The sequence below is a fragment of the Pleuronectes platessa genome, chromosome 14 (assembly GCF_947347685.1).
Source record: "Pleuronectes platessa chromosome 14, fPlePla1.1, whole genome shotgun sequence".
In the NCBI taxonomy this organism is placed as follows: Eukaryota; Metazoa; Chordata; class Actinopteri; order Pleuronectiformes; family Pleuronectidae; genus Pleuronectes; species Pleuronectes platessa.
This window is the reverse complement of record NC_070639.1, coordinates 11,481,195-11,494,817: the sequence shown is the minus strand read 5'-3', so window position 1 is coordinate 11,494,817 and position 13,623 is coordinate 11,481,195. Positions and strand designations below refer to the sequence as shown.

At 42.4% G+C, this 13,623-nt stretch overlaps 1 protein-coding gene across 1 annotated transcript; it reads right to left on the bottom strand.

Annotated features, from left to right (window-relative positions):
- Positions 1-12,781, bottom strand: ednrbb (endothelin receptor type Bb). The gene is made up of 9 exons (XM_053439753.1): positions 9,448-12,781; positions 7,176-8,015; positions 3,754-5,130; positions 3,519-3,631; positions 3,160-3,364; positions 2,758-2,898; positions 2,511-2,644; positions 1,577-1,685; positions 1-707 (listed from the first exon to the last, which is right to left on the bottom strand). The coding sequence occupies exons 3-9, from the start codon at positions 4,285-4,287 to the stop codon at positions 537-539; spliced, it is 1,407 nt and encodes a 468-aa protein (XP_053295728.1). The 5' UTR covers positions 4,288-5,130; positions 7,176-8,015; positions 9,448-12,781; the 3' UTR covers positions 1-536.
- Between the last annotated feature and the right edge of the window lie 842 nt (positions 12,782-13,623).

Genomic DNA, 13,623 nt, shown 5'->3' with positions numbered 1-13,623 from the left:
ACACACGTTTATGTGCTAATAATACGCCACATCCCCGAAAAAAACCAACGCAACCACCATATATATTTTTTTTTTTCAAATCCCCATTTGGTTTGATTTACTGTGGCACGCTGTCTTTCCAGAATCCAGAATCAGACTAATATGCAGAAGCGGAGCCGTGACGAGATCCCTGGTGATGGGTGCCAGGTTAACAGGGTGCCCCGAAACAACGGTCGGAGAACTGTGATGCATGATACAGGAAAGGTACTAGGTAGAAACCTGATGTAATGGTTCGGGAGTGAGTCAGGCCCTGAGGGGGGAAATAGTCTGAACAGTCTGACTCCGGGTTGCTCATGCCAAAGCAGATGTTCAGCTGACGACAGCGGCACAGAAAGACAGCGCTGCACGTTATTCGGTAAAAAAGCTATCTTATGTGATTAGGATGGCACATCAAGTTTTGCAGGAGCCGGCGCTTTGGTATCTGCTTTCAAAAGCACATTGTGCAGCTTGTTTAATAATGAAACGCAGAGAAACTCACAGCTTCTTTGTGAGTTTTGTTAACACAGTAAGGAGTTCTCCTGCTCAGGCTGAGGCGGGCATGTCTGTTTGGGAGCTTTGATGCTGCCGCTCTGCTCCGAGGCTTGATCCTGCATCCTGGACTTGGAAACAGACTGCACTTCGTCATGGGTAACAGCTTGGAGAGGTAGACACAGACTGCACAGACACTCCTGAAGGACCACACACGCACACACAAAGACACACAAAGACGTTCGGTCAGTAGGGGGAAAAAAACACATTTACCGTTAACTTCAGATGGAGAAAAAGGCTCCTTGGAAAATCCATTTATGTGTGGAGAAATCCCAGAGGGAGGAAGGGGAAGGCAGCGGCGCCTATGTTGTAATAATAACAATCCAATGTATGAAGCCTTAATTCAATTAGAGACAGCAAACGGGAAACGGTTGAGTTTCATTTCTCTGCGTCGGGTCATTGTTTTGGTTTTCAATCTTGTAAATGTAAAAGTCAAAAGGATGTATTTATTGAAAAAGTATAGGATTTCTTTTGACATACATATTTTACAAAACAATTGCAGGGTAGATAATAATAATAATAATAATTGAAGGGAGTAGATCTCTTCATGCACTGTGCTCTGCAAAAGAACCCGATGACAGCCCAATGGAACCGAAGCACGTTTTAGATTTCGGCTTCTGAGGGAGTAATACAATAAAGCCTTTTAAATTCCTTACCTTGAAAATTGCCTTCAATCTAGGGTTTCTCTTTCTTCCAAACACATCACTGTGATTCAGTGACAGACTGTCTGGTACAATGCCAAATGGGTTGGGTGGGCTGCCTTTCTTTTCTCTCTCATTCCTGACAATGTTTTTCCAGACCATTTCTACTTATTACCCCCCCCCCCCCCCCAGGCCATCACTTGCTCCAGTCTGGCTATTTCACAGACATGACTCCATGCGTCCTTGATGACACCCACAATGGCTCATCCAGCGTGGATCAAATTGTTTTCACCCCACCCCCCCCCCCCCCCCCACCAGCTCTGTGTAGAATAGAATCGGGGCCATAGGAGAATCACGGTAACTCTCACCTTGAAACATGTCTGGAACCTCTTGCTGACGATGTACAACGCGATGGGGTTGATGCACGAGTTGAGCGACGCCATGTTGATGCCAAAGTAGTCCAGGACGAGAAAGGCACTGGAAAAAAAAAAGGAAACATTTAGTAAATCATGCAAAAGGGCACAGAGCAGGTGATGATGCTTTAAATATTGATACACTGCTCCGTCTTTGTTAGACACTGTTATTTGTCATGAATGTTTAAACACGGTTATTTTGTTGATGTGCTCTGTCAGAGGCAACGTCTTCTGCACTTCTTCTTTAAGAAAAGATAAAACTTCATTGATCCAGACACGTGGGGAATGAGCTAGACAAGAGAATACAAATATCAAAGGCAATAAAATGTAATTTTTTCTACACATATATTGGTTTGAACAGAAATGTTATTTGGTGAAGTGATAGCACAAGCATGTAAAACAGAGGTGTTGAGATAGAATTGTCCATATATGTGCAGATAGGACTGTTTATACATATAGTCAGATATGGTAAACAAAAAAGGATATGAGTAGATTAAGTGCATACTTTTTTTTAAATCATTTAGTCTTTTATTTTGTTTCATTTGATGCTAGTCCTCTATTTGATTATTTTCTTGTATTTTACATCGGCTCTTCTTGTATTATGCATCACTCTGTAAACTGCGGCTGCTCCTTAATGTGCTGTATAAATAAACTTGACTTCACTCTGTCCTGAGAGAGAGATCCTTCACTCGCAAATCTCCCTGAGGCCTTCGGCTGTTTCTTCCCCGTTGGAAAGTTTTCTTTCTCTTTAAAGGTTTTTTTCTCACACTAGTCAAAGGTTAAAGAAAGAGAAGTTTTGTCCACTTTGTGAAGCCCCGTGAGCCAAATTGTGATTTGTATATATGGGCTTTTACAAATACAATTTGATTTGACTTAGTAGACTTCTCACCTCAGCAGTTGACACCTGTTGGGATCTTTCTCGTCGTATATGGTTAATTTCAAGATCCTGCTCAGGTACAGAGGCAGCCAGCAGAGAGCAAACACAATCACCAAGCAGAAGACCGTCTTTGCGACTTCTAGTCTCTGTAAACGAGAAAGGTATCACCATTATAAACATTTATTTTAACTTGAACACTTGACATAAGCCACAAGAAATTGGTTGTGAAATGTACTTAAGTAGAAGATTAGTTAATAACCTGCTTGGTGTGGTCACTCAACACATGCTGAGTCCTTCGCAGCATCTTCCTGGTCATGAGCGTGTAGAAGACGGCGGTCCAGACCAGTGGCATGCAGAAGTAGAAACCAAAGAGCCACCAGTCTTTCACTGACTTATAAAGCTGTTGATGGAACATGACAGAAGCCCACAGACAGTCAGTGCTGCAGAACCTAGAGATGATCAATGGTTGCCGTGTTAAAGCACAGAAGAAAAAAATAAACCACAAACTTCTGCTCTACAAAGACACCGACAACGTGTTGGTAACTGCAGCGTGAACTCTCCTTCCAGATGTTATAAATACAACTGTGTGTCGCATATGTGAAAGTACAATCCAATCAAACACAGGTTTCATCCTGTTGCACACTGGAGACAATTACATCACCTGCATGAACCGTGTGGTTTGCATGGGCTGAAGCAGACATATTCTCAGTTGCCTGTCTCTGTAGTTCATCGTTATCATGTCAAAGCCGACAAGTTCAGGCGCAGCCAGCAGGATGGAGACGACCCATATCAGAGTTATTTCAATCGCCGTCCACACCGACACCCCGACGCCTTTGATTCTATTCCAGGAAACCACAGCTCGGTATCTGTGGGAAAAATCAACGGGAAGATGTTATGACTTCTCGACAATGTTACATTACGAGTGCTAATGTGAAACAAATCCGCTCCCTCGATGAAACACAGATATGAACATGGTTGTCTCCCCGGCGGCACATGGGACAGCGCCGCTTATCTCCTTACCTGTCAACACTCAGAGCGCACAGGCTCAACACCGTGATTCCAACAGAGGTTTTCTGTATGAAGGGGACGAGTTTGCACAGCACTAAACCAAAAGGCCAATCCTCCGCCATGAGCTGAAACCAAAGCCAAACACATTCTCACTATATAAAAGAAAAGAGAAGGAAACCACAGACACATGACGCGAGCTAGGTCGTAAAAGGTGCAGAGAAAGGGTGTGGCAGTGTTAACAGCTCACCCTGTAAGCGTTTATTGGGATGTCTATCACGATGTGGATCAGATCGCCCAGAGCCAGACTCCCGATGAGTATGTTGGGTCCACTCCTCATGCTTTTGTTCACGTATATGATTCTCAGCAAGGTTACGTTCCCGACGATTCCAACAACAAACACCAGCAGTGAAACCACAGTGTTGATATGTTTGAAGGTGTCCCTGATCCCCGCTGACTCCAGGCACATGGGAGGGTGCGGTGGTTTTGGTCCCGCTGCGTCCGCCGACTGGATCGAGCCGTTGGGTTTCTGCTTTTCTCGTATTAAAGTACCCGGGGAGGCCGTTTCCATGAGCTCAGTGCCAGGTACCCGCTCTGAGTGCTGATCGCTGGCCTCTCCCCCGATGAGGACATTCCCCAAGCAAAGAGCAAGAACCACGGCCCACATCGTTGACCACTTCCTCAGAAAGGAACCTGAAATGTTTGTTTTCCCGGCACTGGATTGAAAAGGAGAGTGAGAATAATTAACTCGGCACCGCGGCTCTGAGAATTCACAACAAAGCATTTAGACGATGGGAAGGATTTGGTTAATTTACTGATCAAAAGGCGACAGGAAATACATTAACAGCATTGATACAGTGAATTATGCCGGCTTACCTTCAGATGCAAACTCAACCCAGCATGAAATCAATCTGCAATAGCTACAGAGCCGGCTGCAGGTTGAAAGGACTGATCTTTGTTGTTGTGGCTGCTATAAATGTTAGAACCCTGCAGCTGGATTTCAGGGTTTTATAGACTGAGGTATACTGCTGTCAGCGTTAGTCATCCATTCGTCAGTAGGGACTGTAATTACTTCCCTTGATGCATCACCCCAAATAAAAGGATGGTGTTGAAGGGTATTGTTTGTTCTCACAGAGTGACATCATTGTTCTTCAGTGGAGATATTATGTAGTTGTTTTTTCCACCTACAAGTTGACGTCTTGAAATAAAGATTCCACAGAAAATCCAAATGTAGCCAAAATGGATCTTTTTCCCCCCCTCTTCTTTTCTCACAGCCACAAAGCTTTTATCACTAAGTCATCAGCGGTCGTAACAGGATGTGGAAAACACCATGCTCTGGAACTGGATGACATTTTGGATGTACATGAGCCTGATGCGCTCCCGCTGCACTTGAACAACAGCGAAAATGATACAAATGGAAGCGTGCATTATTCAGCGAGAGTCCTCTGGAAAGTTCGCTCCAGTTGTCATATCACGTTTTTGAAAAGATGAGTCAGTCTACATCCGAGCACAGAGACACTGCCTCCACGTCTCCCAAGAGTCCCCGAAAAAAGGTGATTCCTCCGCTCGACAACTTGACAACCCGAGGAGCCCGGAGGAACAGGAAACAAGCGAGGACCGCGAGAGCCTGGAGGAACACGAGACGTGTGACGACCTGAAATTTCTCATTGTTACTATCATACCTGACAACCACTGCTGCAGCTCTCTTTCTTATGAAGCCTCAAATCTGTGCTCCGCCAGCAACAAATGACCTTGAGAGAACGGAGCGCTGGCATGGTTCCACGAGAAGCAACTGATTAGGAAATTAAAGTTGGTGGAGTTTGAGGTGAGAAACTTTTCACATCTCGGCTATAAATTCCACACTAATGCAAACTTAGATTAATTCCCAGATAAGTCTTTGGACAGAACCAAGATGCTCAAGTTCATTATCTATAAATCAGAAACAGCAAAGAGCTGTAATTTGCAGGAGCCTAAACATGGTAATAATGTTCCCCTAAGAAATCAGTGTCCCTTTAATGACCGTGTCATTGACCTACAGTTTTGCAATTTAATCCCCTGCTGTATTTATGTGGTTGTGACTTGGTTTTATGCCGATTTTAATTGAAAATGCTTTAACATTTATCTGAAATCATTTGGTGGTGATTGCAATATAATGGCATCTTGCAAGTCAAGCTGGTCAGAGTGATTTAAAGGCTTTCTATTCTGAGTTTATATCAGGGTTATAATGGGGCTTTAAAGCTCCACTAACTCATATGTTAATATTGCAATTACGGGCTATTGTTCGGGGTTTGAGCAGGTATGTTATTACTGCTTCTTTTATCTCAGCAGGTATCTGAGCACCAAAATACCGTCGCTTATGGGTGAGTATTCCACAGATTGAAAAGTTAGCAACTAGCTGGTCTTTAAATACTATCTAAACAAGATATTTGCCTTGAGAGTTGATTGAGAGGAAAAACAGAGCAATGGAAAAATGTACGATTGGATTCATTTAGTGTTGCCCCATGTCTGCTGAATATAAAAATACCAAAATAAGTAAATATAAAAAGGAAAAAACACTTTACCAGACAATTAGAAGGGGACTCAAAGAGTGCATACCTACGCTAAGGCTGATTGGCTGTTTCGTATCTTTCAAGCAGCAGTGTCTTGTCGAAGTCGGTGTTAGAAGAGAGGAGTCGCAGACCCAGAACTTGCAGCATAACAGAATTTATTACACAGAAGTTTCACAGGTCAGGACGAGCTCTAGAGACTCGGAGACATCACACAGCCAAATGGTGAAAATCTCACTTGCCTCTGCAAGGCAAGGCCTTTTATTGGGGGGGGGGGGGGGGGGGGGGCCCAAAGACTAGAGATAGCATGACATCACACAACAGGGCCTTCTGCCTAAATTTGGGAATGTGTAGTTCCTTAAGATTAAAGGACCTGCTGAAAACCACCTCTCCTCTCATTATTCCATAGGCGGTTCAAAGATAGTTCAGACAAGGAGATACATACAGAACACATCTGGAAATAATACTTAAAGGTCTGAACATAAGATTCAAGGCACCTTAAGATATTGACATGTCATTTATGGTTTATAACTATGCTCAAAAGATCTATTAGCTAGGCTAAATATATTATAGCTGTTTTATCAATATATTGCATATATACACGAATAAAGATCACCCCACCCCTTATTTTGATTCACAAAATCTGGATCATTATCCAAATATAAACCGAATTTGACCTGTTCATAGATATTACTAGTCTACATCTGCTGATTTTTGTCATAAAGATTTCTGCATTGTTCGAGAAATACACAAAACTGTTAAAAAAACACCAGAATGTAAAAAAATAATTCCGGATCGGTCCTCTGATCTACAACAAAACTGCATGGGTTCCCAACTGATGCATAACACATCCTTCCACCACAGGTTTCGTGGTAATTTGCTCAGCTATTTTGGTGCAATCTTGCCTGCAAACAAACAAACAGAACAACAAACGCAGGTGAAAACATAACCTCCTTGGCAGAGGTAAATCACATGCCAGAGGTGCCTGTTTTCTCCTGTGATAAAACCTTCCTCTGCCTCCGAGAGGACAAACAATCAATACAGCTTCAAGAATAATCGAATTGCCCTGGTAAAGTCTTAATTGCTGGGACTTCCTGTCTCTGTGTCTCGAGCTGTCCGGTCTTACCCGAGTTCATGGAGAAGCGTGTGCTGGACGGACGGTGTACTGTTGAAAAGAAGATGGAAGATCTCCAGCGGTTGCAGGCGGAGGTGGGTGAGAATAGACCCCGTCCCCGACTCCTCCGCAGTATCTGCTCACAGCAAAAAAATTTATGTTATGCAAAGTCAAGTCAGGTCGGGTCATTGACATCTCCAAAGCCCATAATTGGCGAAATTGTTTCAAAGCCCTTAGCAGCGTAAAAACCTTTTCACATTTTTCCTTTCAGTGGTTTTTCAGCTAAGAATCTACAGAATGCGTTTCTGCCAGTCCCATCACGAGGCGGAAGATGAAAAGATAACAGCGAGGGAGCAAGATGCCCCTCGCAGGTCGGACTCGTCTCAGCACACAGGCCAGAGCCAAAACAAACTCCTCGCGTTCACAAGGTACCATTGACTTAGTGCATTAGCTCTGTATTACCCGCAGAGCCTGGATATAATGACGGCCTTTTTTCATCCTCCCGCAGTAATAGCGGTGTGTGGAGGCTATAATATCAGAGGTGGAGAGGTGATTGCGAATCCGTTCTGTGCTGCACTGCAGGTTCCCGGGGATGAATCTTAACAGGATGTGTGTGCTTCTCGCTCAGTGTGACTACAGCCGGCAGCGGTGTCAGACCTTCACACACGGCGAACTGCTGGGAAAATGAAAACCCAACTTTCAGGGAGTAAGTGCGGCTTGTTTACCTCCGAGAAAAGAAATTGAAAATGAATTCATTACCGAGAGCGACTGTTCGGATAACCTCTCCGCGGGAATGGAATCATCCTCATTTGTGGCGGGTTCATTGGAGAGATGAGTGCTGTAAGTTAAAAGCTAAACAAAACAAGAATGATGTTGAAAGTTTCTTTTATTGAGTTGCTCGGTTGTTAGCGAGCAAAACAAAAGAGAGCATATCCTGGGAAACAATAAAAATAAAAATGTACGTGAACTTTCGTGCACTCGACATAAGTGAAGAGAGGGAGGCTGCTAAAGAGCAAACAAGGGAGATGACATGCGAGCTCCATCCTGACAACATGTAGCAGATATACTGTGTTGCATTGAATTGATTGTACAAGGCTGCTTGGCTTTAGGAGACTCCATTTCTCCTTGGGTGAAAATGAGAAATAGGAGTCCTATAGGAGTCCTATAGGGGAAAAAATGAAGTGGCACCTGCATTCAATTCTCCACGTCCTCCAACTATTGCTTGTATTTTATTTTTTTTATCACGTGCACGCTCCATCCTGCAGATATACTGTATTGCACATACTGTATGTTGACTGGTGCGTGGCATTACGAGACTCTGTTTCTCCTCGTGTTTGCCACAGCGGAAAATATGAGGTGGCACCTGAATTTGATTCTCATCATGCCTTTCAGCTCTTGCTTGTATTGCACTTTTCAAATTTTCTTTTTTCAATGTAGGCTTGGATTGAGAAAACCTAAGGCAGCCTGAATGAAGACGTACGTAAGGAGGCAGCCCAGGGGCCCTCGTCTAGACAAACTAATACACATCAATAAGTAGTTATCTTTATTCTGCTCAGGCCATATTGAGATCAAACATAAAACCCTCTCCTACAGGCTGTCAAGAGATTCCCCACATCAGTGATGAGCCTCACATCCCTCACTTAGATATAAAAAAAAAAGAAGCTACTGGCATGTTTACACTACAAGGGAAGACAGCTGGCAAGCTAAAAGTATGTTTTGTGCTGTCGTACTGACATCGCTGTTGCTTTGGTCGGCCCCTAAAGCGGAATGGCTGTTTTATCATCAGTGTATTTTGCAGTCATAAATAATCCAGCTACCACAGCAGAAACCAAAAAAACTAAAAACAGAGGCAATGAAGAAGTTCTACAAAAGTGGGGAATGTTTTCTGACCTCGTGTCCAGATGGAGGCGCTAATGTTTTGTATCCTTTAGAGCAGAGCACAAAGTGAAGGATCAAGGATGGAGTCAGAGCACTAATGAGAGGATGCACGCTTGTTCCGTGTTATTAAAGGTTTGCACAATGTTAATTATACTTAATAGACAAAGTTTCGGGAGAGCGGCTATTATAATATCCTCCGCGAGAAGCTGCCGACTTCAGTTACGCAATCTGTGGAGGACAAGGACGTAGCGTCCAGCATCAAAGACTATTCTAAAGGCTGCTGCACACGCCACTATCCCACAGAATGGTGTAATTATAACTCCATAGTAACTATTGACGTACACATGTGTTATAAATATAACTGTTAGCTCTTATACTACAAACAAAGACCTTGCTAAACCCTTACCTCATCTCAACGATGATGGCTCTCTTTGGGGAGGCGTCTGATGTCAGATGGCAGCGATGATGACGCTACTCACAGCTGGTTTCCCAAGTTTGGATATGTCGGTTTTGAGTAGAAACAAGTCTGTGGAAGAGTCACTTCAGACAACAATCTACCCACAGCAGACAGAATACAAATATCAGCGCTGTGTTTCCCTCTCAGTGGAAATAATCCTGAGGACGAAAGGACTTGAGCAGATGGAGGTTGTTGTACTGTAGCTTGGAGCTCGCCATTGTTCGGCAGGTGAGTGATTTCTGTTTGTCAGACACATCAGCTGGTGCCACATTAAACAGCTGGACAAATATGCCCAGTTCCTTTTATCCACTTTTCATGTCCTGAGACCTGCACCACTTTGTCTCCGTCTGAACGTGGATTTGTGAAAGCTGCTGGTGGGACACACAGACTGTCCCTTGTCCTCCTTTCCAGCTGTTATGATGCTCAACATTTGTTTTTTTTCCTCACTGGCAGCCTGAGCACGCTAAAGAGGGACACTGGGTTGTGTTTTTACTCGAGCAACAAACAACAACACTGATCATTTGTCCATTTCTTTTAGAAAGTGCAACATTCTCTTCTCGTCTTGACAGTCGTCATGATGCTTGTCAGGGACGACACGACTAGTCGGGCGCGTTGTGTTGCACCTTGACGGGGATTTGACAGACGTACACGGAAAAGGGACCATCCTGAGGGACATGTTAGTCTAATATGTTATTTTCTTTCTTTAGTTTTTCTTTCTTCCCCTCGAGCCTCTGTGCCGACATGCGAGTACATACAGTGTATTTACAAGAACACGTGTACTGTATGACACCCTTGCACATCAGACAAACAGTGCACGTCCATTAGAAGGTTAAAACTTAAAGTAGCTATCGATTAATGCAGTAGAATTTGTACATGAAGTGATACGTTTGAAATATTTGTCTCCTCTACATGAATTAAATAAGAGCATCTAAGTCAAACTACACACAGCCCATCACAGCAGTCATTCGTTTTGCTGAACTCGTACATGACGAGAGGAGACCTATTTTGAAACTTGAATATGTTCGTGTTATTTCCCTTTTTCATGCAGCTCAGTCGTCCAGAGAATAATGACAAGCCAAGACGTTCTGCAGACGGAGATATACGTCCAAATGAGGAGCTCACAGCTTCCCTCTCCAGTTGGCCGGATGCAGACGTGCATGTCCCACAAACCCGTTTGCAAAACTGCACAAATCGAAGCCACTGAATTACTGTTTCACTTCCAAGACACAGCAGCTTATAACAGCAAATGGAAAAAGAAATCCCTCAAAGAGAAAAAAGGCCCCTCGTATAAATCAAAAGAAGAAAAAAAAAAGAATTGGCAAATGCTGATATCATTTATGGCAGTGAAACAACTTCTAGCTTTTATAGCCTTATAATATTCTAAATCTTTTGAATATCTGGTGCTAATTGCCATTAACAGCTAGAGTTTGGGGTTTGGATTAATTGCTGTGCCAAAGAAGACATCTCAGAAAACAGTACAAATCAGTTCATTGTCGAAAAAATCTCCTGCCAAGAACAAATCTGTGGAGGAATCCAGTAAAGGAAAAAAACAACAAGCTTGTCTGGTTTGTTTTTATGAAACTGAAGCAGTGCAGCACCGAAATGAACGATGACAGAGAAACTGGTGAAATGAACTTAATACTTTTCCGTCTCAGCGCGAGCGGGACCTTCGACACGTCAGGAGACCACAGTCATATTTCCAACACCTGATTTGATTTTGCAGTCGGTTATTGATCTTGGTTTTCCAGTTGCACATACATCATTTTTTGCTATATGAAGAAAAAACCAAAAGGTCGACTGCTGCCGCAAACAAACGCTACAACAACAAATATTCAGATTATTATCATGTCATAATCGACATCCCTCTCTCCTTCAATCACATCTGCCCCTTAGAAAAATGACGTGTCCTCAACTTTATTTTCCTTAAGACTCTCATTTCCTATTATTGTAAGAATTTAATAGAGTAAACTGCACTGTTTCTAAAGGCTTTCATGTTGTTATGTAGCAGACAGGGTAGAAAACGTGACAGAAGCTGAAACTCTTATACAAACTGATTTGTGGTTTGCACCGTATCCAAACGACTACCCAGGATTCTTGTGATAAATTAATGATCTTCTCTTGAGATCCCACAGGAGCTTGAGTCATCACACTCCAGTAGTGTCAAAAGGAACTTGCAGTGAATATTGTATAGAACCGTGTTTACATTAAGGAAGATCCGCTTCATTTTAATGCCTCTTCGATTTCTATTCAGCTGATGGCAACATTCATGCAATGTCTGGAAAACTTAACGGTCAATCGACTGCTGTACTTTATCGTCCTTATCTAGTTACTATATATGACGTTCAAGGAGACTGCTAATTAGTGTTATTCCCAGGCCTCTGAATTATTGAGCTCATACGACCACTGAGTGTTGGTATGTGAGTGGGTTACACTTCAGTTTCCAGCAGCCACAGATGGTGAAAACAAGATCTCTATAGAGAGGACATTCCTATCTTTTACATTTTTTAGCAGTATTTTATATTCACTTTTTAATTCCTATAGGGAGGTACATTTCACGAGCCTAATTAGGCACAGTACCTCCGAAGAGGATTGCACCAGGTTTGCAATCCTGCCAGCTTTGTCAGAACAATAATCATTGATATTTTTAAAGAAAGAATTCAACAATTTGTGTGCGCACGGCTGCAAATGACAAAATCTAACAGCATGTAGCATCAGGCAGCGGCCCGGACCAGACTCCGACTCAGCCTGCAGCCTCACAACGAGCCCCAACATGCAGCCCGAGTCATCGCCATCTTCAGCCACAAGAAAAACAAGGAGTCATTAAACAGATGGTGAGGCCCCCACAAGCCCCGATCGACACATCGTGGAGTCAGTCTGGGACGACATGAAGAGACAGAAGCCTCAGAGACACACTGAATACACACAAGAGCTGAGGTAGCTTCTGCAGCTCGCTCGGAAAACAACCTACACCTGCCAAGTATATTTATAAAACTGAAAACGTGAAAGGAAACCCTGTAACCCGATGAGAACTGGTTCTGTTTTAAAGACACATGATTGATTTGATTTAGGTTTCCTCTTTTTACTGCACATTGTATGAAGTATATATGAACATGATTGAAAAAGACAATACATTTGTGCTTTAAATATTTGTTAACACTATTACATATAAATGGACAGACTAGACGTAAAGTATATCAGTGTACTAATATCAACGTATCCACTAAATGTCATTCTAACTATTGAAGGAAAGCGATTGAATGAAAGAGAAGGTGGAGCTTGTTACATTCTCTCTCTTTCCCTCGCCCCTGACGATGTGTCAACCGTAGTTGAGTGTTCCTCATTGTTCTATGGTTGCTATGATACACCAGCACAAAGACAAAACATGTGTTGTTCTTATTTGACCGTCAGAATATTTATATAGAGAATATAGAATATATATATTATATTATACTGAATTACATTGCATATTGCAATCTGACACTGTGCACTGTCTTGCATCTTGCATTTCACTTTTTAAATCTTGTATCTATTATATATCTTTTATTTAGATATGTTCATGTCTAAATAAATGTTACTTTGTATAAATATTAGAGAAAGGGAGTAAATAAGAAGTAAAAAGTGAGTAAATATATATTGTTTCTCTTTATTGCTTTTCTTATGCGTGTTGTATTTATTGTGTTTTATGTTTTTATGTTTCTATGTTCATTGTATGCACCAATAACCAGAGCAAATTCCTTGTAGGTGTTTATTGCCTACTTGGCAATAAATACTTTCTGATTCTGATTCTGAGAAGCATATTTATTCCATTTCCTTCCAAATGTTTCATTCGTTATCTGCCGATTCTCTGCTCACCTCCGTTTGATGATGAGTCAAGGATACCACAGAGAGAACGATGCAGGAACTTGACTCTACAGGCAAAAGAATCAAAGGAAACGGACTCAAAAAAAGATTCTGGAATTGTAAGAAAAAAAATAGGTTAGTAGGTGAGGTGAGGAATTAAAGGCCACACATTGGCAGATTTATGTAACACAATCAGGGAATGTAGATGAGCAGATCCAAAGCAGCGCCACAAATGAAAAGCCAAGGGAGACAATCACGAGAGGACAAATTAGAGAGTAATGTATA

Excerpts from the sequence above, each read along its gene's own strand:
- ednrbb (XM_053439753.1), bottom strand. The coding sequence starts at position 4,287 with ATGCTTTGTTGTGAATTCTCAGAGCCGCGGTGCCGAGTTAATTATTCT. Across the intron at positions 2,645-2,757 it reads TGAGTGACCACACCAAGCAG|AGACTAGAAGTCGCAAAGAC; the intron begins GTTATTAACTAA and ends TCTCGTTTACAG. Across the intron at positions 1,686-2,510 it reads AACAGGTGTCAACTGCTGAG|TGCCTTTCTCGTCCTGGACT; the intron begins GTGAGAAGTCTA and ends TTTTTTTTCCAG.